The 24,859-nt window shown below is 43.0% G+C and overlaps 1 protein-coding gene across 1 annotated transcript; it reads right to left on the reverse strand.

The window, feature by feature from the left end:
- Positions 1–655: 655 nt before the first annotated feature.
- On the reverse strand, positions 656–18,160 carry LOC132775564 (acrosin-like). The gene is made up of 5 exons (XM_060776282.2): positions 18,087–18,160; positions 14,844–15,047; positions 12,640–12,905; positions 4,791–4,963; positions 656–1,525 (listed from the first exon to the last, which is right to left on the reverse strand). Exons 1-5 carry the CDS (start codon positions 18,158–18,160, stop codon positions 656–658), a joined length of 1,587 nt encoding a protein of 528 aa, XP_060632265.2.
- Positions 18,161–24,859: the final 6,699 nt, after the last annotated feature.

The raw sequence follows: 24,859 nt of genomic DNA on the forward strand, positions 1-24,859 counted from the left end.
AAAGAAATAAAACTTACACATCGTCACACCAAGGAACACAATGGGGGTGATCCTCATGTGATAAAGAAAATCAAAGGATGGGATTGCCATTGAGGCAAAGTTGACTAGTAGGGAACAACACCACACAACAGTGAAGTGGGTGAGGACACAAATTTTATTGCTGGTGAGCATCACAAGCAGATTGAAACATCGGAGGGGGGACAAAACATGCAAGGCTTCCTGCAGCGGTTGTGGCCTTCTTGCTTCAGAAGGGCTCCTAAATGCCCTAGGTGTGCTTTGCTTATGCGATCTTCTGTGGACCCCATTATTGGTGGGCAGAGACCGAGCATGTCCAATGGGCCATCTCAAGAACATCTGGGAACTCCATGCCTGGCTTGCTTTGGTCCCCCTTCCTCTGTCATTTCCCCCCATATTTATACCCTAAAGTCCAAGCAAAATATACATCTCATCCAGGAGAGTGGCTCTTGTGTTGAAGGTCTGTATGCAATGGGGCGGGGAAGGGCTTGGGCCCCAGGTTAGGCTTTGGATTAGGCTGAGGGTCATGTAGGTGGCTCCCAATGGGTCCTGTTGTGGGTCAGGAGGGAGGGCACCCAAGAAATGGCATCCCAATGGAGAGGGACAGGGGTTCATTTGAGGAGCAGGGAACCACACGGAACTAATAGGGGTACCTGGTCCTTTTGGGACGCCAGTATTGGGACCACGTGGGCTGGGCCCATGCCCACTGCTGGGTTGTGGGGGGCAGGGTGGCTGGGGGAGGCCGGTACCAATCCTGGTAGCCCTGCTGCCCACCGTAGTAGACAGGGTGCCGGGTGGTCCTCCGGGTGGGCCGGGTCAAGCCCAGCTGGGCCCACGTCTGGTAGGCCGGCCGTGGTGGTGGATGGGTTAGGAGAGGGGGAGGGGGAGGAGGCGTGGCCCACTGCTGGTTCCAGCCACTGGCCGTGCCCCACTGGGCCTGAGTGGCAGAAGGCAGCGGAGGTGGCCAGGGAGGAGGGTTGGTCAGCACAGGCCTCATGGTGGGCCGGGGTAGGGGCCTGGAGGTGGCTTGAGCTTGGAGCCAGTTCTGGATCTCCTGCTCATCTTTGGCCAAGGTGGGCTGGGGCAGGGGCGGAGGAGGAGGTCTTGAGGTGGCGTGGGCATGTAGCCAGTTCTGGATCTCCTGCTCGTCTTTGGCCATGGTGGGCTCCCTCCATGTCAGTGGGGGGCTGCTTGGGGTCGGGGTCGGCTGGGGCCATGGATTCATCCAGTTCCCTGTTGCGGCAGTAGTGGTTGGATGGTATGCTGTCTGGTACCACGGTTGCCCCACAGGTCTCGGCATGCTGGGCTTGGGCTTTACAGCTCCCTGACCGCCTGGCCGGATCAGGTTCTCCTTGGTGCCCGCTTTAATCCAATCGAGGAAGTGCTGCGTTGAGGTGTAGACGCCCGGGCGCTGGGCCCGCCCACAGCCGGCCCCCCAGCTGGTGACGCCAACCACCCAGAAGCGCTCCGACCTCGCAGCCCGGCACACCAGGGGACCACCGCTGTCACCCTGCAGCAGGAGAAAGTCCACACAGGTTTCTCAAAGGGAGGTCATGCCAGACAAACCTTACCTCTTTTTGATAGACTTACAAATTGAGTAGATGGAGGGGATGCTGTGGATGTAGTATACCAATATATTTTATTGGAGAACACAGAAATGCTGGACCACTCTCACAACCACCAGGTCAGACTACACAGAGGAGCCATTGAAATACACAAGCATGTGGACAATTTCAGCAGAAAGGAGGAAACCATGAAAAGGAACACAATCTGCCCCCCACTATTAAAAAAAACTCTAAAATTGCTACAGCACAACAACAGAGAGGAAACAAACAAGGACATCTACTACAAGAGAGGAGATTCCATCTGAACATTAGGAAGAACTTCCTGACTGTGAGAGCCGTTCAGCAGTGGAACTCTCTGCCCCGGAGTGTGGTGGAGGCTCCTTCTTTGGAAGCTTTTAAGCAGAGGCTGGATGGCCATTTGTCAGGGGTGATTTGAATGCAATATTCCTGCTTCTTGGCAGGGGGTTGGACTGGATGGCCCATGAGATCTCTTCCAACTCTTTGATTCTATGATTCTATGATCTAATCACTTCTCAACAAAAGATTGCTCCAGGCATTTCCAGGCCATCAAATGGTAATCAAGGTGGTCAGTTGAAACATTCATACCTAGCTCCAGCAGACAAGAGTCCTTTGTCTCACCCTGGTCATTCCAAAGATATATAAACCCCTTTTCCTAGTTCCAACAGACATCACTACCTCTGAGGATGCTTGCCATAGATGCAGGTGAAACGTCAGGAGAGAATGCCTCTAGACCATGGCCATATAGCCCGAAAAAACTACAACAACCTAGGTCTCTTCCAACTCTAGGATTCTAGGATTCTATGAAGACATCAGGCCAAAGCCGAATAGAGAGGCACCCTGACTTCACTCAATGTGGACACTAGACTTCATCTGATGCAGCCCAAAATACCATTGGCTTTTTGAGCTGCTGCACCACACTTAGCTCGTGTTCAACTTGTTGTCCACTAAGACTCCAAGATTCTTTTCACGTGGGACTTCGTTGTCAAGCTAGGTGTCACCCATCCCACATCTTTGCATTTCATTTCCTATGCCTAAGTGGAGTATCTCCTTGTTGACATTCCTCTTGCTAGTTTTGGCCAATCAGCTATCTCATCTGCTGAGGTCATTTTGCATCCTGACCCTGTCATCTGGAGTATCAGCTCTCCCTCCCCATTTGGTCCCGTCTGCAAACTTGATCCGCTTGCCCTCTAAACCTCCATCCAAGTCATTAATAAAGATGCTGAACAGAACTGGGCCCAGGACCGAACCCTCTTCATGGCATCCAAATAGTCATTTCTTTCCAGGTTGAAGAAAGAGGAACCATTGAGGAGAAGCACTTTTCGGGTTTGGTCGCTTAACCAATTACAAATCCACCTAATAGTAGCCTTGCCTGGCCCACCTTTGACTAGTTTGCTTGCAAGGAGGTCATGGGAGACTCTGTCAAAGGCCTTGCTGAAATCAAGATATTGATAGGTTCTTGTGGGTTTTTTTGGGCTACAGGGCCATGTTCTAGAGGCATTTCTCCTGATGTTTCGCCTGCATCTATGGCAAGCATCCTCAGAGGTAGTAAGGTCTGTTGGAATTAGGACAATGGGTTTATATATCTGTGGAATGGCTGGGGTGGGGCAAGGGGCTCTTCTCTGCTGGAGCTAGGTGTGAATGTTTCAACTGACCACCTTCATTAGCATTTGAAGGCCTGCCTGAGCCTGGGAAAACCTTTTGTTGAGAGGTGTTAAGATGTGCCTGGTTGTTTCCTCTCTGCTGTTTTGCTGTTGTAATTTTAGAGTTTTTTAGTAGGCAGATTTTGTTCATTTTCATGGTCTCTTCCTTTCTGTTGAAATTGTCCACATGCTTGTGTATTTCTTTTTTTTTAACTTTTTAATAATAATAATAATAATTGGAGAGCATCACAATTGCAGCCCTTGAATTACGACATTGGACTAATAAATATAATAATATAATAAATGTGGACAATTTCAACAGAAAGGAAGAAACCATGAAAATGAACAAAATCTGGCTACCAGTATTAAAAAAACTCTAAAATTACAACAGCAAAACAGCAGAGAGGAAACAACCAGGCACATCTTAACACCTCTCAACAAAAGGTTTTCCCAGGCTCAGGCAGGCCTTCAAATGCTAATGAACATGGTCAGTTGAAACATTCACACCTGGCTCCAGCAGAGAAGAGCTCTTTGCCCCACCCCAGCCATTCCACAGATATATAAACCCATTGTCCTAATTCCAACAGACTTCACTGCCTCTGAGGTTGCTTGCCATAGATGCAGGCGAAATGTCAGGAGAAATGCCTCTAGAACATGGCCCTATATCCCGAAAAAACCCACAAGAACCTAGTGATTCCAGCCATGAAAGCCTTCGACAATACAAGATATTGTTGCACCTCAGATTAAGCTTCACCTTGCTCTCAAACACCACCAGACCACGGCTGTAAGAATCATAGTTTATTGTAAGGTTTCCAAACGAAGGCAAAGGTTAAGACACTACAATATTCCAAAGTTTAGGTAAAATGCACGGTACAGTTCCAGAAATCTTTAAGAGAAAATCAAGATAAACAAGAGTCAAGAATCAGGAAGCACAAACCCTGTGCCAAGCAACTTAGTCCAAAAGCAGCACGAAGAAACCCAGGCTCCAAGCCTCCTGTCTCCCAATGCAGGAGCATGAAACTGCTAGCAGAAAGCCACGTTGAAACTGACAGCTGTGAATCGCCAGTGAAAGCCCTAAATACTTTTTACACATCAAAACAATCTACTTTCCCACTGCTCCCTTGACCCGTCGCTGACCTAACTTGGCAGCGATCCGCGAGCTCCTTCTCACAGTTTTGTTATCCCTTTGAAGCAGCACCTGGCCCTCCTCCTTATCAGCTGCATTCCTGTCCTGTGAGAACTGCTTCTCCAACTCTACTGCAGGCTGAGAAAACTGTGGCTGAGAAAACTGAAACCCATCAGGCTGCTCAGGCTGCTCAGGAGACTGTTGAACCACAACAGATATGCTACATCCGCAGCATTCCCTCCATCTACTAATCTTGTAACTCTATTGAAATGGAGAGATGGAGAGTCCATCACCCTCCAGGGCAATCTATCCCACCAGCTCCTTTTGCGTGGGGATCCTCCTCCCCACAAGACCTGCCTTGGTCCCAATCCTTGCCTTCCTTTCCCCCTGGAAACCCTCCTGAAGTGGGATTTCCATCTGTACCTGACAGGTATCGATGCCTCCGCGCTGATACCCAGCACAAAGGTTGTTGAAGTGGATCTTGCTGTTGTACCAGTAAGTGCTGTTGCACAATTCCAGTGGGATGAGGTTGACCTTGGCCTCCTGCAAGATGTCGGACGTCTGGCGCCCTGAAAGCAGAAGGATGTGGCTTAGGACTCACTCTGGACTCACTGGAAACCATCTTAAGTCAACTACAGGGTGCATTTGCACTGTAGAATGGATACAGTTTGACACCACTTAACTTGCCATGGCTCAATGCTATGGCACAACCTGGGGATCACAACTAGACACAGTGAAGACATCTGCCCTTGCGCTATGCTACTCTGCTGCTGAACCTGACTCAGCACATAGAAGATGGCTTTGAAAGGCAGCAGATCACAGGAGCTGTCTTCATAGACCTGTCAGCAGCCTATGAGACTGTCAACCACTGCCTCCTCCTGAAAAAAATGTATAGTATCACAAAGGTTTACCACCTCACCCGCCTCATAGGAAACCTGCTACAAAACAGGAGCTTCTTTGTTGAGTTCCAGGGCCAGAGAAGCAGATGGCGGAAACAGTAGAACGGCCTGCCTCAGGGGAGCGTGCTTGCTCCATCCATGTTCAACATCTACACAAATGACCAGCCACTGCCAGAAGGGACAGAGAGTTTCATCTATGCTGATGATCGTGCCATCACTGCTCAAGCAGGGAGCTTTGAGATGGTTGAACAGAAGCTCTTCGAAGCTCTAGGTACCCTTACCACCTACTACAGGGAAAACCAGCTGATCCCTAATCCATCTAAAACACAGACATGTGCTTTTCACCTTAAGAACAGACAGGCATCCTGAGTTCTGAGGATTATTACCTGGGAAGGAAACCCACTGGAGCATTGCAGCGCACCCAAAGACCTGGGAGTCACTCTGGACCATTTTCTGACCTACAAGAAGCACGGCCTGAATACTGAGCAAAAAGTGGGCACTAGAAATAATATCATATGAAAGCTGACTGGCACAACCTGGGGATCACAACCAGACACAGTGAAGGCATCAGCCCTTGCGTTTTGCTACTCTTCTGCTGAGTACACGTGTCCAGTGTGGAACACATCTCACCATGGTAAAACAGTGGATGTAGCTCTTAATGAGACATGCCGCATTATCACGGGGTGTCTGCGCCCTACACCACTGGAGAAATTACACTGTCTAGCCGGTATCGCACCACCTGACATCCGCAGCCAAGGAAGTAGCAGCCAATAGTGAAAGGACCAAGGCAGAGACATCTCCAGCTCATCCTCTGTTCAGATATCAGTCAGCACACCAATGCCTTAAATCAATAAATAGTTTTCTAAGACCTTCAGAGATACTTGCAGGAACACCTCAGCAAGCAAGAGTCCAAAAGTGGCAGGCTCAAACCCAGAACCTCAACCAATGGCTGATACCCAATGACAGATTCCCCCCTTCCCCTTGGCAGGGAAGGCTAAAGACTTTGCAAAACTACAACTCTCATGATTACGTAGCATTGAGCCGTGGCAGTTGCATTACTGTTAAGTGAGCAACGAAACCTTTGCTAAACTCTGCTCATTATTTAGTCATTGCACATTATTTGTGATTCAAGCAGCCTTCTCGCTTCACATTAAAGTTGCCGCAACTGCCTGGAGAATTGACGTGCATGGATATTAGTGAAATTATCATCATTAAATGCCATCTCCTCAACGACGTGATGCATTTAGCATGCTACTCTTCCACAGGCAATAATATATTCTGCCATTCATTTTAGTCTAATCCATTTCTTTTCTGTCCCAACTTGAAATCAGTAATGAAGTAAACTTTATTTTGCTTAAGACAAATGCAGTAGACTCCCAGGTAACCAGTATTGAAGCAATTAGAACTCTCAAGCAACTGGCAACTGGCAAGTTAAAGCTTTTCCCTTGACATTAAGGCTAGTCGTGTCCAACTCTGAGACTGTGATGCTCATTTCCATTTCTAAGCCAAAGATCTGGCGTTGTCCATAGACACCTCCAAGGAAATGGAACCAAAACAGATCTTTGAGTTAATTGTACACTGATGGGTAGGAGGAAGTTCCAGGTTTGTATTGTTTTTTACTGATTTTATCATTTTACTGATTTTATTGGATAATGTTGAATTGTGGGAATTTGTACTGTTATATTTTTTGTGATGATTGTTTGTGTAGCAGGCGTCTAAGTGCGCCTTGCAGCTGTAAGCCGCCCTGGGTCCCCTTCGGGGTGAGAAGGGCGGGGTACAAGAACCCCAAATAATAATAATAATAATAATAACATGACTGCATGGAGCGCCATTCCCATCCCGCCAAGGCAGTACCTATTGATCTACTCACATTTTGCATATTTTCGAACTGCTAGGTTGGCAGGAGCTGGGCCTAACAGTGGGAGCTCACCCTGCTCCCCAATTCGAACCACCAACCTTTCAGTCAGCAAGTTCAGCAGCTCCGCAGTTTAACTCACTGCACCACCAGTATTTAAAATACTTTTTAAATAAAATTTAACTGTCATTTAATGAAATTGCATTCACAAAGCTATTTATAATACAGTAAAACTGTGTTACATCAAGGTTGTCTTTATTCGCTTTTAATGAGTGCGTTCAGTATTAATATCATCAATTCAGAGTTTATGATATGGTCTAGGATCTATCATCTGTCTATCTCCACATGTATCTATCTATTAAGCCTGGGCAATGCATGGTTCTAAATGGTTCTAAAGTACTTACAAAACTAAAGTTCTGGTGGTGAAAATTTCAGAACTCTAACAAAACTCTTAAAATTTCATTCTAAATGGCAGTTCCTAATTGGTTCTGTCCTAAAAACCGCCAATAATGAAATAATAATTAAATTTTGAGAGTTTTGTTGTTAGAGTTCTGAAATTTTCACCACCAGAACTTTAGTTTTGTAAGTACGTTAGAACCATTTAGAACCATGGTTTGCATGGTTCTAAATGGTGCATGGTTCTAAATGGTTCTAAAGTACTTACAAAACTAAAGTTCTGGTGGTGAAAATTTCAGAACTCTAACAAAACTCTTAAAATTTCATTCTAAATGGCAGTTCCTAATTGGTTCTGTCCTAAAAATTGCCAATAATGAAATAATAATTAAATTTTGAAAGTTTTGTTGTTCGAGTTCTGAAATTTTCACCACCAGAACTTTAGTTTTGTAAGGACTTTAGAACCATTTAGAACCATGGTTTGCATGGTTCTAAATCGTTCTAAATGGTGCATGGTTCTAAATGGTTCTAAAGTACTTACACAACTAAAGTTCTGGTGGTGAAAATTTCAGGACTCTAACAAAACTCTTAAAATTTCATTATAAATGGCAGTTCCTAACTGGTTCTGTCATAAAAATCACCAATAATGTAATAATAATTAAATTTTGAAAGTTTTGTTGTTAGAGTTCTGAAATTTTCACCACCAGAACTTTAGTTTTGTAAGTACTTTAGAACCATTTAGAACCATGGTTTGCATGGTTGTAAATGGTTCTAAATGGTGCATGGTTCTAAATGGTTCTAAAGTACTTACAAAACTAAAGTTCTGGTGGTGAAAATTTCAGAACTCTAACAAAACTCTTAACATTTTATTATAAATGGTAGTTTCTAATTGGTTCTGTCATAAAAATCGCCAATAATGAAATAATAATTAAATTTTGAAAGTTTTGTTGTTAGAGTTCTGAAATTTTCACCACCAGAAGTTTAGTTTTGTAAGTACTTTAGAACCATTTAGAGCCATGGTTTGCATGGTTCTAAATTGTTCTAAATGGTGCATGGTTCTAAATGGTTCTAAAGTACTTACACAACTAAAGTTCTGGTGGTGAAAATTTCAGGACTCTAACAAAACTCTTAAAATTTCATTATAAATGGCAGTTCCTAACTGGTTCTGTCATAAAAATCACCAATAATGTAATAATAATTAAATTTTGAAAGTTTTGTTGTTAGAGTTCTGAAATTTTCACCACCAGAACTTTAGTTTTGTAAGTACGTTAGAACCATTTAGAACCATGGTTTGCATGGTTCTAAATGGTGCATGGTTCTAAATGGTTCTAAAGTACTTACAAAACTAAAGTTCTGGTGGTGAAAATTTCAGAACTCTAACAAAACTCTTAAAATTTCATTCTAAATGGCAGTTCCTAATTGGTTCTGTCCTAAAAATTGCCAATAATGAAATAATAATTAAATTTTGAAAGTTTTGTTGTTCGAGTTCTGAAATTTTCACCACCAGAACTTTAGTTTTGTAAGGACTTTAGAACCATTTAGAACCATGGTTTGCATGGTTCTAAATCGTTCTAAATGGTGCATGGTTCTAAATGGTTCTAAAGTACTTACACAACTAAAGTTCTGGTGGTGAAAATTTCAGGACTCTAACAAAACTCTTAAAATTTCATTATAAATGGCAGTTCCTAACTGGTTCTGTCATAAAAATCACCAATAATGTAATAATAATTAAATTTTGAAAGTTTTGTTGTTAGAGTTCTGAAATTTTCACCACCAGAACTTTAGTTTTGTAAGTACTTTAGAACCATTTAGAACCATGGTTTGCATGGTTGTAAATGGTTCTAAATGGTGCATGGTTCTAAATGGTTCTAAAGTACTTACAAAACTAAAGTTCTGGTGGTGAAAATTTCAGAACTCTAACAAAACTCTTAACATTTTATTATAAATGGTAGTTTCTAATTGGTTCTGTCATAAAAATTGCCAATAATGAAATAATAATTAAATTTTGAAAGTTTTGTTGTTAGAGTTCTGAAATTTTCAGCACCAGAAGTTTAGTTTTGTAAGTACTTTAGAACCATTTAGAGCCATGGTTTGCATGGTTCTAAATTGTTCTAAATGGTGCATGGTTCTAAATGGTTCTAAAGTACTTACACAACTAAAGTTCTGGTGGTGAAAATTTCAGGACTCTAACAAAACTCTTAAAATTTCATTATAAATGGCAGTTCCTAACTGGTTCTGTCATAAAAATCACCAATAATGTAATAATAATTAAATTTTGAAAGTTTTGTTGTTAGAGTTCTGAAATTTTCACCACCAGAACTTTAGTTTTGTAAGTACTTTAGAACCATTTAGAACCATGGTTTGCATGGTTCTAAATCGTTCTAAATGGTGCATGGTTCTAAATGGTTCTAAAGTACTTACAAAACTAAAGTTCTGGTGGTGAAAATTTCAGAACTCTAACAAAACTCTTAAAATTTCATTATAAATGGCAGTTCCTAATTGGTTCTGTCATACAAATTGCCAATAATTAAATAATAATTAAATTTTGAAAGTTTTGTTAGAGTTCTGAAATTTCCACCACCAGAACTTTAGTTTTGTAAGTACTTTAGAACCATTTAGAACCATGCATTGCCCAGGCCTACTATCTATCATCTAACTATATGCGCACGCACATATCGAATAATCATCTATAATCCATAATCATCTATATCTACACACATATCTTCTATTATCTATCTATCTATCTATCTATCTATACATCTATCTATACATCTATCTGTCTATACACATATCTCATCTACACACAGAGACATATATATAATCTACACATGCACATATGTGTCTATCAATCATCTATTTATGTAAACACACATATCTAATCATCTATATCTACACAAGTAGCTATTATCTGTCTACACAGACATATATCTATCATATCTCTTTCTCTATACACACATCTATCAGTCTATAATCTGTCTGTAGATACAACTCTATCACCTATCTACACACACAAATCTATATGTATGTACACACACATCTATCGATCTATTACCTATCTGCACATATCTCTATCTCTATCTATCTAATCTATCTATCTATCTATCTATCTATCTATCTGTCATCTATCTACCCACACTTCTATATCTACATACACATCTATCTATCTATCTATCTATCTATCACCTATCTACATCTATCTATCTATCTATCTATCTATCGACACATCTATCTATCAAATTAAAAAGACACATATCCATCTATTATCTATCTATACACACATGCCTATCATTTACTTATTATCTCTCCATCTACACAGAGGGATGTTTATCTATTTTTCTATCTACACCGATATCTATCTATAATCTGTCTATCTCTCCATCCATCCATAAACACAAATATCTATAAATCATCAATCTACCCTCATATCTATATCTACACATACACATCTATCTATCCCCTATCTACATCTGCCTATCTATCTATCTATCTATCTATCTAAAAAAGACATATCTAATTTTCTATCTATACACTTATGTCTATAATTCCAACTACAGAAATGGATATCTGTCTGTCTGTCTGTCTATTCTATCTACACATACATATTTATCTGTCTGACTTTCTGTTTTTATCTATACACAGATCTATCTATCTACACACAAATCTGTCTATCTATCTATCTATCTATCTATCTACACATCTATCTATCTATCTACACATCTATCTATCTATCTACACATCTATCTATCTATCTACACATCTATCTATCTATCTACACTTCTATATATCTACCTACACATCTCTCTATTTATCCATCTATCTATCTGCACATCTATCTATCTACACATCTATCTGTCTATCTGTCTATCTATCTATCTATCTATCTATAAATCTATCTATCATCTATCTATCTATCTATCTATCTACCTACCTACCTACATACACTGTCTATCTAAACATCTATCTATCTATTATCTATCTACCTACACATCTATCTATCTATCTATCTATCTCTCATCTATCTATTTACCTACATATCTATCCATATACCTGTCTACACATCTATCTATCTATCTATCCATCTATCTACACATCTATCTATCTATCTATCTACACATCTATCTATCCATATACCTGTCTACACATCTATCTATCTATCTATCTATCTATCTATCTATCTATCATCTATCTATCTATCTATCTACCTACCTACCTACCTACACTGTCTATCTAAACATCTATCTATCTATTATCTATCTACCTACACATCTATCTATCTATCTATCATCTATCTATTTACCTACATATCTGTCCATATACCTGTCTACACATCTATCTATCCATCTATTTATCTACACATCTATCTATCATCTATCTATCTATCTATCCATCTATCTACACATCTATCAATCTATCTATCTATCTATCTATCTACACATCTATCTATCTATCTATCTATCTATCTATCTACACATCTATCTATCTATCTATCATCTATCTATCTACCTACCTACCTACCTACACTGTCTATCTAAACATCTATCTATCTATTATCTATCTACCTACACATCTATCTATCTATCTATCTATCTATCATCTATCTATTTACCTACATATCTATCCATATACCTGTCTACACATCTATCTATCCATCTATTTATCTACACATCTATCTATCATCTATCAATCTATCTATCTATCTATCCATCTATCTACACATCTATCAATCTATCTATCTATCTATCATCTATCTACCTATCTACCTACCTACCTACCTACCTACACTGTCTATCTAAACATCTATCTATCTATCTATCTATCTATCTATCTATCTATCTATCTACACATCTATCTATCTATCTATCTATCTATCATCTATCTATTTACCTACATATCTATCCATATACCTGTCTACACATCTATCTATCCATCTATTTATCTATACATCTATCTATCTATCATCTATCTATCTATCTATCCATCTATCTACACATCTATCTATCTATCTATCTATCTATCTATCTATCTATCATCTATCTACCTACACATCTATCTATCAATCTGTCTGTCTGTCTGTCTACACATCTGTCTGTCTGTCTGTCTGTCTGTATTTGGTGTCCTTCCTCACTGGAGATGTCGGTGACGCCCCATCCGCTGATGTAGCAGTGGGTCAAGCTTTGGACCTCTATATTGCTGTCTGGGAGGCAGGCCAGCTGGACGTAGTCGGTGCAGTTGATGGGCTGGCTCAGCTCCAGGAGAGCGATGTCGTTGAGGTGGTTGTGCTTCTGGTAGTGCTGGTGCTCCACCAGGTTCTTGATGGTGCGCTCCTGGATGTCGGGGCTGGGCCGGGAGAGTTGTGTGGCCCCGATCACCAGCTTCCAGTGCTCCATGAACCTTGTGGATGGAAGGACAAGGAGAGGGCAGGGTGAGGAGAGGGAGAGAGAGAGAATAGCTGGCCATCTGTCAGGAGGGCTTGGATGGCATCCTCCTGCAGGGCAGGGGGCATTGGACTGGACTAGATGGCCCTTGGAGGTCTCTTCCAACTCTTATAGGATTCTAGGTGCAAGTTTGAAGGCTTTTGGGCCCAAACCTTACTGATTGGGTAGAGTAGAAGGGCAGGTTACGATCCAGTGATAGCTAGACTTCCTAATAGCATAAAGAATGGGGTGGCAAACAGCTATTAATAACAAAGAAGCATTGGCAGGGATCCTGTCTATCACTATCTACGAGGGTTGAATGAAAAGTAATGCCTCCACCTTCGTAACTACTCAACAGATGGCAGTACTGGTATGCGGCAGGTACTGGCTTGTTCAGTAGACTCTCCTCTACAATTCCAGTTTGGCGGGAAGCCTTAGCATTGAACACTTGTGTCGTTAAAGTGTGAAGTATGGAACCCTGCACAGACAGTCAATCAATGCAACTTAAGCAACATATGCAGCAGGTACTGGCTTGTTCAGTAGACTCTCCACTACAGTTCCAGTTTGGCGGGAAGCCTTACCATTGAACACTTGTGTCGTTAAAGTGTGAAGTATGGAACCCTGCACAGACAGTCAGTCAATGCAACTTAAGCAACATATGCAGCAGGTACTGGCTTGTTCAGTAGACTCTCCTCTACAGTTCCATTTTGGCAGGAAGCCTTACCATTGAACTGTTGTTTTGTTAAAGTGTGAAGTATGGAACCCTGCACAGACGGTCAGTCAATGCGACTTAAGCAACATATGTGGCAGGTACTGGCTTGTTCAGTAGACTCTCTACAGTTCCATTTTGGCAGGAAGCCTTACCATTGAACACTTGTGTTGTTAAAGTGTGAAGTATGGAACCGTGCCCAGAAAGTTGGTCAATGCAACTTAAACAATGTGCAGCCAGTCATTGAATTCTTGACAGCAGAAGGTGTCACCTCAACATCTTTAAACTTACTTGCCCAACGATGCACAGTCCTCACATCAACACAATCACCACAAAGAGTTTGCATTCTCTGATGAATCTTCTTTGGGGTGACACCTTCTGCTGTCAAGAATTCAATGACTGCACCTTGCATAAGTCACACTGACTGACCACCTGCACGGGGTTCCATGCTTCGCACGTTAACAACACAACCATTCAATGCTAAGGCTTCCCACAAAAATGGAACTGTAAAGGAGAGTCTACTGAACAAGCCGGTACCTGCCACAAACCAGTACTGCCATCTGTTGAGAAGTTACGAAGGTGGAGACATAACTTTTCATTCAATCCTCATATCTATCTCTAGTATCTATTATGTATCTAGATAGCTAGCTTTCTCCTTTTCATCTAGCGATTCTCTAGTTATCATTTCTGCAAATCAGGACTTCATGCATAAATAGTTATATGGGCAGTCCTCAAGTTATGAACAAGATAGGTTCTGTAAGTTTGTTCTTACGTTGAATTTGTTTGTAAGTCGTAACAGGTACATTTTTTAAGTGTAACTCTAGCCAAAGATCGATAGATCGATAGTTGTTTTTCCCGCGTGTCAGGAGCAACTTGAGAAACTGCCTCCGTTGTGAGAGAATTGGCCATCTGCAAGGACGTTGCCCAAGGGACACTAAGATGTTTTGATGTTTTACCATCCTTGTGGGAGGCTTCTCTCACATCCCTGCATGGGGAGCTGGAGCTGACAGAGGGAGCTCATCCACGCTCTCCCCAGATTCGAAACTCCAACCTGTTGGTCTTCAGTCCTGATGGCTTCTGATAGATATAGATAGATAGATAGATGGATGGATGGATGGATGGATGGATGGATAGATAGATAGATAGATAGATAGATAGATAGATATAGATAGATAGATGATGGATAGCTAGGCCCCAGATACTCACCTTTTGTCCAAGAAGCAATGGGCCGCGGTCATCACCCAACGTGAGCTGATGAGGGACCCTCCACAGATGTGGGTGTAGCCCCGGTGAGACGGCGTCTGGATGCTGACGATCCAGGGCCACGTTCCTGGCAAGGTGTCCGTGCCGCCGATGATCCGAACCGAACCGCCGTGGCTGGGAGCCAGGGGACGCCGCCCGCAAATCCCACTGGAGGAAAGGGAGAAAAGGCATCACAAGTGAACTGAATCAAATTGTACGATTGGGGTCAGGCTAAGGACCTATTAGGGCCTGGCAAGGCAGGAGATACCATCCTAAAATTAAAACTAATGGTTTTATGGAGAAACAAAGGAGGTGACAATTGGATTAACTTTGGAGTGAAAAAACTGCCAAACTGACACAACTTACCTGGGAACTTTTGGTGTAAACAACACATGTGGCCATAGGGACCACCAAACACATAGAATCATAGAATCAAAGAGTTGGAAGAGACCTCATGGGCCATCCAGTCCAACCCCCTGCCAAGAAGCAGGAACATTGCACTCAAATCACCCCTGACAGATGGCCATCCAGCCTCTGCTTAAAAGCTTCCAAAGAAGGAGCCTCCACCACACTCCGGGGCAGAGAGTTCCACTGCTGAACGGCTCTCACAGTCAGGAAGTTCTTCCTCATGTTCAGATGGAATCTCCTCTCTTGTAGTTTGAAGCCATTGTTCCATTGCGTCCTAATCTCCAGGGAAGCAGAAAGGAAGCTTGCTCCTTCCTCCTTCCTGTGGCTTCCTCTCACATATTTATACATGGCTATCATATCCCCTCTCAGCCTTCTCTTCTTCAGGCTAAACATGCCCAGCTCCTTAAGCCGCTCCTCATAGGGCTTGTTCTCCAGACCTTTTATCATTTGAGTCGCTCTCCTCTGGACACATTCCAGCTTGTCAATATCTCTCTTGAATTGTGGTGCCCAGAATTGGACACAATATTCCAGATGTGGTCTAACCAAAGCAGAATAGAGGGGTAGCATTACTTCCTTAGATCTAGACACTAGGCTCCTATTGATGGAGGCCAAAATCCCATTGGCTTTTTTTGCCGCCACATCACATTCCTGGCTCATGCTTAACTTGTTGTCCACGAGGACTCCAAGATCTTTTTCACACGTCCTGCTCTCGAGCCAGGCGTCCCCCATTCTGTATCTTTGCATTTCGTTTTTCCTGCCAAAGTGGAGTATCTTGCATTTGTCACGAAAAACGAAATGCAAAGATACAGAATGGGGGATTCCTGGCTCGAGAGCAGTACGTGTGAAAAACACAGTATCAAAGCACACAAAAAGCACTGCAAACTCATTCAGCCAGAGAAGCCAGCCATAGCAGCGCACTTGATGAACCAACCTGGACACAGACTACTCTCTGAGAACACAGAAATGCTGGAACGCTCTGACAACCACCATGTCAGACGACACAGAGGAGCCACTGAAATCCACAGAAAGGAAAAAACCATGGAAATGAACAAAATCTGGGTACAAGTATTAAAAAATACCAGAATCGAGACAGTAAATAAATAACACCATGTGGAAACAGGAGAATTCCAGACAGCAAGCAAGCAAGTGCCAATGAACACCTCCCAAAAATAGGGTGCCTCTGAAGTCGATAGGAACTTTAGAAGGGTCTACCCCAGGAGGAGACACCCTGCAGCCTCACCAAAGAGGGATCGCTACATTGGTGAGCAAAGAGAAGCCTAATTTTAAGCAATTTATTTTCCCTAAGTTCCCAAAAAGAATCTCACCAAAGTTGAAGAAAGTGCCACTGAGGTTTATTAGAGATTCAGCTGAAAAGGATGCAAAGCCGCGATCATTCGTCCAGCAGAGCATGTGGTTACATAAATAAAGGCCATTTTTATAGAAAATACAAAGTTGTGAGTTTTAAAATTCCCGCTCCCCCCTCTCGCCCAGCTCGAAGGGGATTGGCTGACGCGTAAACAGCTGGGGGGAGGCTTGGCCGTTCCCCATGCATCAGGGCCAATCACAGGGCTTCCACGGTGTGCCAGAGCCAATCAGGAGGCTCCTGCCATCTCGATGCTCCAGCGAATAGGAAGGGAGGGAGGTGGGACGAAGGGATACAATGCATTCTTGAGTGGATTATGGAGTTTAATGTCCTGGAGATTTAACAAGTCCGGAACCGGCCTGCCAGAAAAACCATGGCTATTGTCTTGAGATGGGTCTGCGATAAGCATTGATCACTTAATCCGGCTTTTCCTCTTGCGATCAGATAAGGCACAAAGGGGAAGATTTGGGTGAATGTCTTTAGTGGAGAGATGTTCGACTTCACCTCCAGGCAACAACAGCCAAGCTACTCCAACGCAAATACCATCACTGACTGACTTTGCAGCCTTGTGGCTATTTCAGTGCTAATCAAGCTTGCCAATTGCAACATTCACACTTGCCTCAACATACAAGGGTGTTTTCTCCCACCATGGAGATTATATATATATATATATATATATATATATATATGTATGTATGTATATATGAGCCCCCAGTGGTGCAGTGGGTTAAACTACTGAGCTGCTAAACTTGTTGACCGAAAAGTCATAGGTTCGAATCCGGGGAGCAGCGTGAGCTTCCGCTGTCAGCCCCAGCTTCTGTCAACCTAGCAGTTCGAAAACATGCAAATGTGAGTAGAACAATAGGTACTGCTCTGGTGGGAAGGTAACGGTGCTCAATGCAGTCATGCTGGCCACAGATGGACAAGCTGGAAGGTGTCCAGAGAATGACCAATAATTGTCAAAGTTCTGGCCACAGATGGACAAGCTGGAAGGTGTCCAGAGAATGACCAATAATTGTCAAAGTTCTGGAAACCATGTGCTGTCTGGGAGATTTTGGGAGTTGTAGTCCACAAAGGGAATGTTTTGCAGCTCCAAGAACCAGAACGGTCAACCATTTAATATGAAAAGACCGGACAAGGTCCATGGACCTGTCCACCCCCAAACGCAGTTTCTCTTTGGTTACACCCACCACTAGGGTCACTTACTTAGAATCATAGAATCCTAGAGTTGGAAGAGACCTCATGGGCCATCCAGTTCAACCCCCAGTCCAACTCCTTCTTCAGGGGTCCCTTTCAAATCTAGGATACTATATCTGTGGGTGGGTGTGAATCATATCTATCTATATGTATCTATGGCTGGATGGCTCTTTGTCAGGAGGGCTTTGATTACGTTTTCTTGCCCTGGTGAAGAAGGGAGTTGGACGGGATGGCCTTACTTGCACCGGTCATCCTGGGCACGCGTGGATCCAAACACGGAGAGGATCAAAAAGAGAGAAGGCGGCCACTTCATCCTTCATGTCTCAACCACGGTCAGTTCCCATTTGCTAATGAGGTCACAAACCTGGGTCTTCCGAACCAATCAGCACACAGCTGGCATGTATGATGTCACCCCGGAACCAGCATTAGTTCTTGACTCTGATGGAGTTCTCTCTCTGTTGTGGGTCTATCTGTCTCTATCTATCTATCTATCTATCTATCTATCTATCTATCTCTCTATCTCTCTATCTCTCTATCTCTCTATCTCTCTATCTCTCTCTCTATCTCTCTATCTCTCTATCTTTCTATCTCTCTATCTCTCTATCTCTCTATCTATCTCTCTATCTATCTATCTATCTATCTATCTCTCTATCTATCTCTCTATCTCTCTATCTCTCTATCTATCTATCTATCTATCTATCTATCTATCCATCATCTATCTCTATTGTATATCTATCTTGTATCTTACTAGCTAGCTGTCATCTGTCCTCCTATCTTCAATCTATATCTTTCTATTATCTATCTATTTATTCAGTTCTTGTGGGTTTTTTCGGGCTATATGGCCATGTTCTAGAGGCATTTCTCCTGACGTTTCGCCTGCATCTATGGCAGGAACTGAGTGATTCCGGCCATGAAAGCCTTCGACTATCTATTTATTATCTACTAGCTGTTCCCTGCCACGCGTTGCTGTGGCCCAGTCTGTTGATCTGGAAAATAAAGTACTGAGAAAGTGTTGTTGTAATCTCTCAGTTCTTGTGGGTTTTTTCAGGCTATATGGCCATGGTCTAGAGGCATTCTCTCCTGACGTTTCGCCTGCATCTATGGCAAGCATCCTCAGAGGTGAGGTCTGCTGGAACTGGGAAAAAAGGGGTTTATATATCTGTGGAATGACCCGGGTGAGACAAAGGGCTTTTGTAAGTTGGGCTAGGTGTGGATCTTTCAACTGACCCCCTTGATTAGCATACAATGGGCTGACTGTGCCTGGAGCAAACTCTTCTTGAAAGGTGATGACCCTGCCTGTTTTTCTCTCTGCTGTTTTGCTGTTGCAATTTTGGATTTTTTTAATACTGGTAGCCAGATTGTGTTTCTTTTCATGGTTTCTTCCTTTCTGTTGAAATTGTCCACATGCTGGTGGATTTCCGTGGCTTCTCTGTGTAGTCTGACATGGTGGTTGTGAGAGTGGTCCAGCATTTCTGTGTTCTCAAGTAATATGCTGTGTCCAGGTTGGTTCCTCAGGTGCTCTACTATGGCTGTCTTTTCTGGTTGAAGTAGTCTGCAGTGCCTTTCATGTTCCTTGATGCGTGTCTGGGCAATGCTGCGTTTGGTGGTCCCTATGGAGACTTGTCCACAGCTGCATGGTATACGGTAGACTCCTGCAGAGGTGAGGGGATCCCTCTTGTCCTTTGCTGAACGGAGCATTGGTTGGATTTTCTTGGTGGGTCTGTAGATAGTTTGTATGTTGTGTTTCCTCATCAGCTTCCCTCTGTGGTCAGTGGTTCCCTTGATGTCTGGCAGGAACACTTTTCCTCTGTTGTTGTAATATATGCAATTTCTTTCTGCTTGTGTGTAAACAGTATTTCTTGCTGTTTCTTTATCTGTGTTGATGTGGAGAGTGTCTGGTTTGGCCACCCTGGAACATGGAACATATCATTGTCCTTCTTCAAGGGTCCCTTTCAAATCTATGAGACTATATCTCTTGTGTGAATGATATCTATCTATCTATGTATCTATCTATCTATGGCTGGATGGCTCTTAGTGAGGAGGAGTTTGATGTCATGTTCCTGCCCTGATGAAGGGAGGTGGATTGGATGGCCTTAAGTATCTTCTGTTGGTCATGGGGGTTCTGTGTGGGAAGTTTTCCGCGATTGCTTTGAGTCTGTAGTGGTGTCTGGATGTAGGTGAGCTTGTGATGATTGTTTTTCATACCTTGGGGTATGAGGAATGTGTACACCAAGTTTGGTGAGTTTTCATCCGGGGTTTTTCCCGTTTTTCGTCGCCGACGGACTCCCTTTCCAGATTTATATATATAGATGTAGCAATCGATCAATCAATCTATCCACTTATCATCAGTCTATTATCCATCCATCAACCAACTTATCCATCTATCATTGAACTATTGTGTATCTATTTATCTATCTTTCTATCTCTATCCATCTATCATCAATCTGCTTATCGATCTATATTACATACTAGCCGTCCCCTGCCAGGCATTGCTCTGGCCCAGTCTATTGATCTGGAAAATAAAGTAATGAGAAAGTGTTGGTTTCTAATCTATGTAATGTCTTTCTGCTTGTGGGTAAATAGTATTTCTTGTTGTTGCTTTGTCAGTGTTGATGTGGAGATTGTCTGGCTTGCCTACTCTGGAACAGGCAACATACGATTGTCCTTCTTTAGGTATCCCTTTCAAAGTCATATCTGTGTGTATGTGAATCGTATCTACCTATCTATATCTATGGCTGGATGGCTCTTTGTCAGGAGAGCTTTGATTACGTTTTCTTGCCCTGGTGAAGAAGGGAGTTGGACTGGATGGCCTTAAGTATTTTCTTTTGGTCATGGGGGTTCTGTGTGAGACGTTTGGCCCAATTCTGTCATTGGTGGGGTTCAGAATGCTCTTTGATTGTAGGTGAGCTATAAATCCCAGCAGCTACAACTCCCAAATGTCAAGGCCTATTTTCCCCAAACTCCACTAGTGTTCACATTTGGGCATGTTGAGTATTCATGCCAAGTTTGTGTTTGAGAATGTTTGAGGACTGGGACATCCGTAGGGAGATCAAGGAGCTTGTTTATAAAGGTCAATGCCCACCAGTATTTCCTGTTGGTCATGGGAGTCCTGTGTGCCAAGTTTGGTTCAATTCCATCACTGGTGGAGTTCAGAATGCTCTGATGGTAGGTGAACTATAAATCCCGGCAGCTACAACTGCCAAATGTCAAGGCCTATTTTCCCCAAACTCCACCAGTGTTCACATTTGGGCATATTGAGTATTCGTGCCAAGTTTGGTCCAGATCCATCATTGTTTGAGTCCACAGCGCTCTCTGGATGTAGATGAACTACAACTCCCAAACTCAAGGTCAATGCCAACCAAACCCTTCTGGTGTTTTCTGTTGGTCGTGGGAGTTCTGTGTGCCAAGTTTGGTTCAATTCCATCATTGGTGGGGTTCAGAATGCTCTTTGATTATAGGTGAACTATAAATCCCAGGAACTGCAACTCCCAAATGACAAAATCAATTATTTTTGAGTGATGTTCACTCCTTGGGTTAGTAGGTGTCTTGTGGCCAAATTTGGCAGCAATTCATCCAATGGTTTTTGAGTTATGTTATTCCCACAAACAAACATTACATTTTTATTTATATAGATGAATCTGTCATCTACCTACCAACCTATTGCTGATCTATTGATTGATCAATCAATCTACTCATCTCCTTCTGAATAAATCTTGCTGAGAAAATCCAAGAGTAGGGTTCCTATCACTTGGAGTTGTTTGGAGGATACATAAAAATGAGTTTACATTATAAACACAGAAGAGGATGCAGAAGAGGATGCAGCTATCCAACAGTGACAAATGCAAGATACTCCACTTTGGCAGAAAAAATGAAATGCAAAGATACAGAACGGGGGACAATGCCTGGCTCGAGAGCAGGACGTGTGAAAAAGATCTTGGAGTCCTCGTGGACAACAAGTTAAACATGAGCCAGGAATGTGATGTGGCGGCAAAAAAAGCCAATGGGATTTTGTCCTGCATCAATAGGAGCCTAGTGTCTAGATCTAAGGAAGTCCTGCTCCCCATGCTCTATTCTGCTTTAGTTAGACCACGTTACCTGGAATATTGTGTCCAATTCTGGGCACCACAATTCAAGAGAGATATTGACAAGCTGGAATGTGTCCAGAGGAGGGCGACTCAAATGATCAAGGGTCTGGAGAACAAGCCCTATGAGGAGCGGCTTAGGGAACTGGGCATGTTTAGCCTGAAGAAGAGAAGGCTGAGAGGAGATATGATAGCCATGTATAAATATGTGAGAGGAAGCCACAGGGAGGAGGAGGAGGGAGGGAGCTTGTTTTCTGCTTCCTTGGAGACTAGGACGCAATGGAACAATGGCTTCAAACTACAAGAGAGGAGATTCCATCTGAACACGAGGAAGAACTTCCTGACTGTGAGAGCCGTTCAGCAGTGGAACTCTCTGCCCCGGAGTGTGGTGGAGGCTCCTTCTTTGGAAGCTTTTAAGCAGAGGCTGGATGGCCATCTGTCAGGGGGTGATTTGAATGCAATATTCCTGCTTCTTGGCAGAATGGGGTTGGACTGGATGATGGCCCGGGAGGTCTCTTCCAACTCTTTGATTCTATGATTCTATGATTCTATTGCATTTTGTTCAGAAAGCTCTTTGGTCAGAATGCTCTTATTGATTGAATCCTGGCAGTTGTCACTTTATGAGAATGGTGAAAGGAGGCATCCTTTTTGGTTCCTTTCCATATTTTGCATAGTTTTGTTACCTCTCCATTGATCAAGATTTGAGCACCTCATCTGTCACAAATCTGTTTTCATCCATTCCTGAAGGTTTGGTCCAAATGCCATCTTCTCCATTATTGCCCAAATGGCCAAGATACAATGTCAAAGGCTTTTTCCACATCTAAAAATATTGAAGCAACCTATTTTTTTTAATTGTTGTTCATTCGTTCAGTCGTCTCCGACTCTTCGTGACCTCATGGACCAGTCCACGCCAGAGCTCCCTGTCAGCCGTTACCACCCCCAGCTCCTTCAAGGTCAGTCCAGTCACTTCAAGGATGCCATCCATCCACCTTGCCCTTGGTCGGTCCCTCTTCCTTTTGCCTTCCACTTTCCCCAGCATCATTGTCTTCTCTAGGCTTGGCTGTCTCCTCATGATGTGGCATTCAAAGGACTTCCACTTGGTCTCTAGTATCTTTCCCTCCAGTGAGCAGTCGGGCTTTATTTCCTGGAGGATGGACTGGTTGGATCTTCTCGCAGTCCAAGGCACTCTCAGCACTTTCCTCCAACACCACAGCTCAAAAGCATCGATCTTCCTTCGCTCAGCCTTCCCGAAGGTCCAGCTCTCACATCCGGAGGTGACTACAGGGAAGACCACGGCTTTGACTAGGCAATGGATCTTTGTTGCCAGTCTGATGTCTCTACTCTTCACTATTTTATCGAGATTGGACATTGCTCTCCTCCCAAGAAGGAAGCGTCTTCTGATTTCCTGGCTACAGTCTGCATCTGCAGTAATCTTTTTTAATTAGGGGACTCATAATATTCGGGAATGTCCTATATCAGTGTTTCTCAACCCTCCTGATGCCGCGACCCCTTAGTACAGTTCCTCATGTTGTGTTGACCCCCAACCATAACATTATTTTTGTTGCTACTTCTTAAGTGGCATTTTGCTCCTGTTATGAATCGTCATGGAAATATCTGATAGGCAGGATGTGGCACAAATACCCAATACACCCAAATTTGAATGCTGGTGGGGTTGGGGGGGGGGGGGGGCTTGATTTTGTCATTTGGGAGTTGTAGTTGCTGGGATTTATAGTTCACCTACAATCAGAGCATTCTGAATTCCACCAACAATGGAATTGAACCAAATTTGGCACACAGAACTCCCATGACCAACAGAAAATACTAGAAGAGTTTGGTGGGCATTGGCCTTGAGTTTTAGAGTTGTAGTTCACCTGCATCCAGACAGAAGTATGGACTCAATCAATGATGAATCTGAACCAAACTTGGCACGGATACTCAATATGGTCAAATGTGAACACTGATGGAATGGGGGGGGGGGGGAATAGACCTTGAAATTTGCGAGTTGTAGTTGCTGAGATTTGTAGTTAACCTGCAATCCAAGGGCATTCTGAACCTCACCGACGATAGAATTGGGCCAAACTTCCCACACAGAATCCCCAAGACCAACAGAAAATACTGTACAGGGTTAGTCAAAATGAATAGGCCAATAAGTATTACAGTAAACATACATTCGGGCCTATTCATTTTGACTAACCCTGTATTTTCTGATGGTCTTTGGTGACCCCTCTGACACCCCCTCGTGACCTCTCAGGGGTCCCGACCCACAGGTTGAGAAATGCTGTCCTATATTGTCACATTAAAGTTGTATTTATTCCTTAATGCAGTATCTGTAGTTTGCTGTAAGGAAAACAAACTTTGTTGAGCCTGTGTAGAGTCGTATAATATTTTGCCATCAGCCCATCTGGACCTGGTGCTTTTCCTATTTTCATCTCCTTAATTATCTCAACAACTTCCTCCAGAATCCTAGTTTTGGAAGGGGCCCATTAAGACCATTTAGTTCATCCTTTGAACAATGCAGGATGGACTAGAAGGGATTCATATCACCCCTCCATCTTGTCTTGACTTGACTATTTCTTCAACCTTTAATTGGTGCAAAAGATGGTGGGATTCTTCTCTGTCTCGCCTTTGAGACTGTTTCAGTGGTTTCTTAAACTGAATTTACACTGTTTAAACTCGCCAACTAGAGTTCGGCTTGTGAAGATGTGTACTTATCCCCTTGTTATGGCATCAGATGTGGGAGGCTTTGTTTGCCCCATCACTACTTAGAATCATACAACTCTAAGAGACCTCCTGGGCCATCATCCAGTCCAACCCCATTCTGTCAAGAAGCAGGAATATTGCATTCAAATCACCCCTGACAGATGGCCACCCAGCCTCTGCTTAAAAGCTTCCAAAGAAGGAGCCTCCACCACATTCCGGGGCAGAGAGTT

This window comes from Anolis sagrei, chromosome 5 (assembly GCF_037176765.1).
Source record: "Anolis sagrei isolate rAnoSag1 chromosome 5, rAnoSag1.mat, whole genome shotgun sequence".
Classification (NCBI taxonomy): domain Eukaryota; kingdom Metazoa; phylum Chordata; class Lepidosauria; order Squamata; family Dactyloidae; genus Anolis; species Anolis sagrei.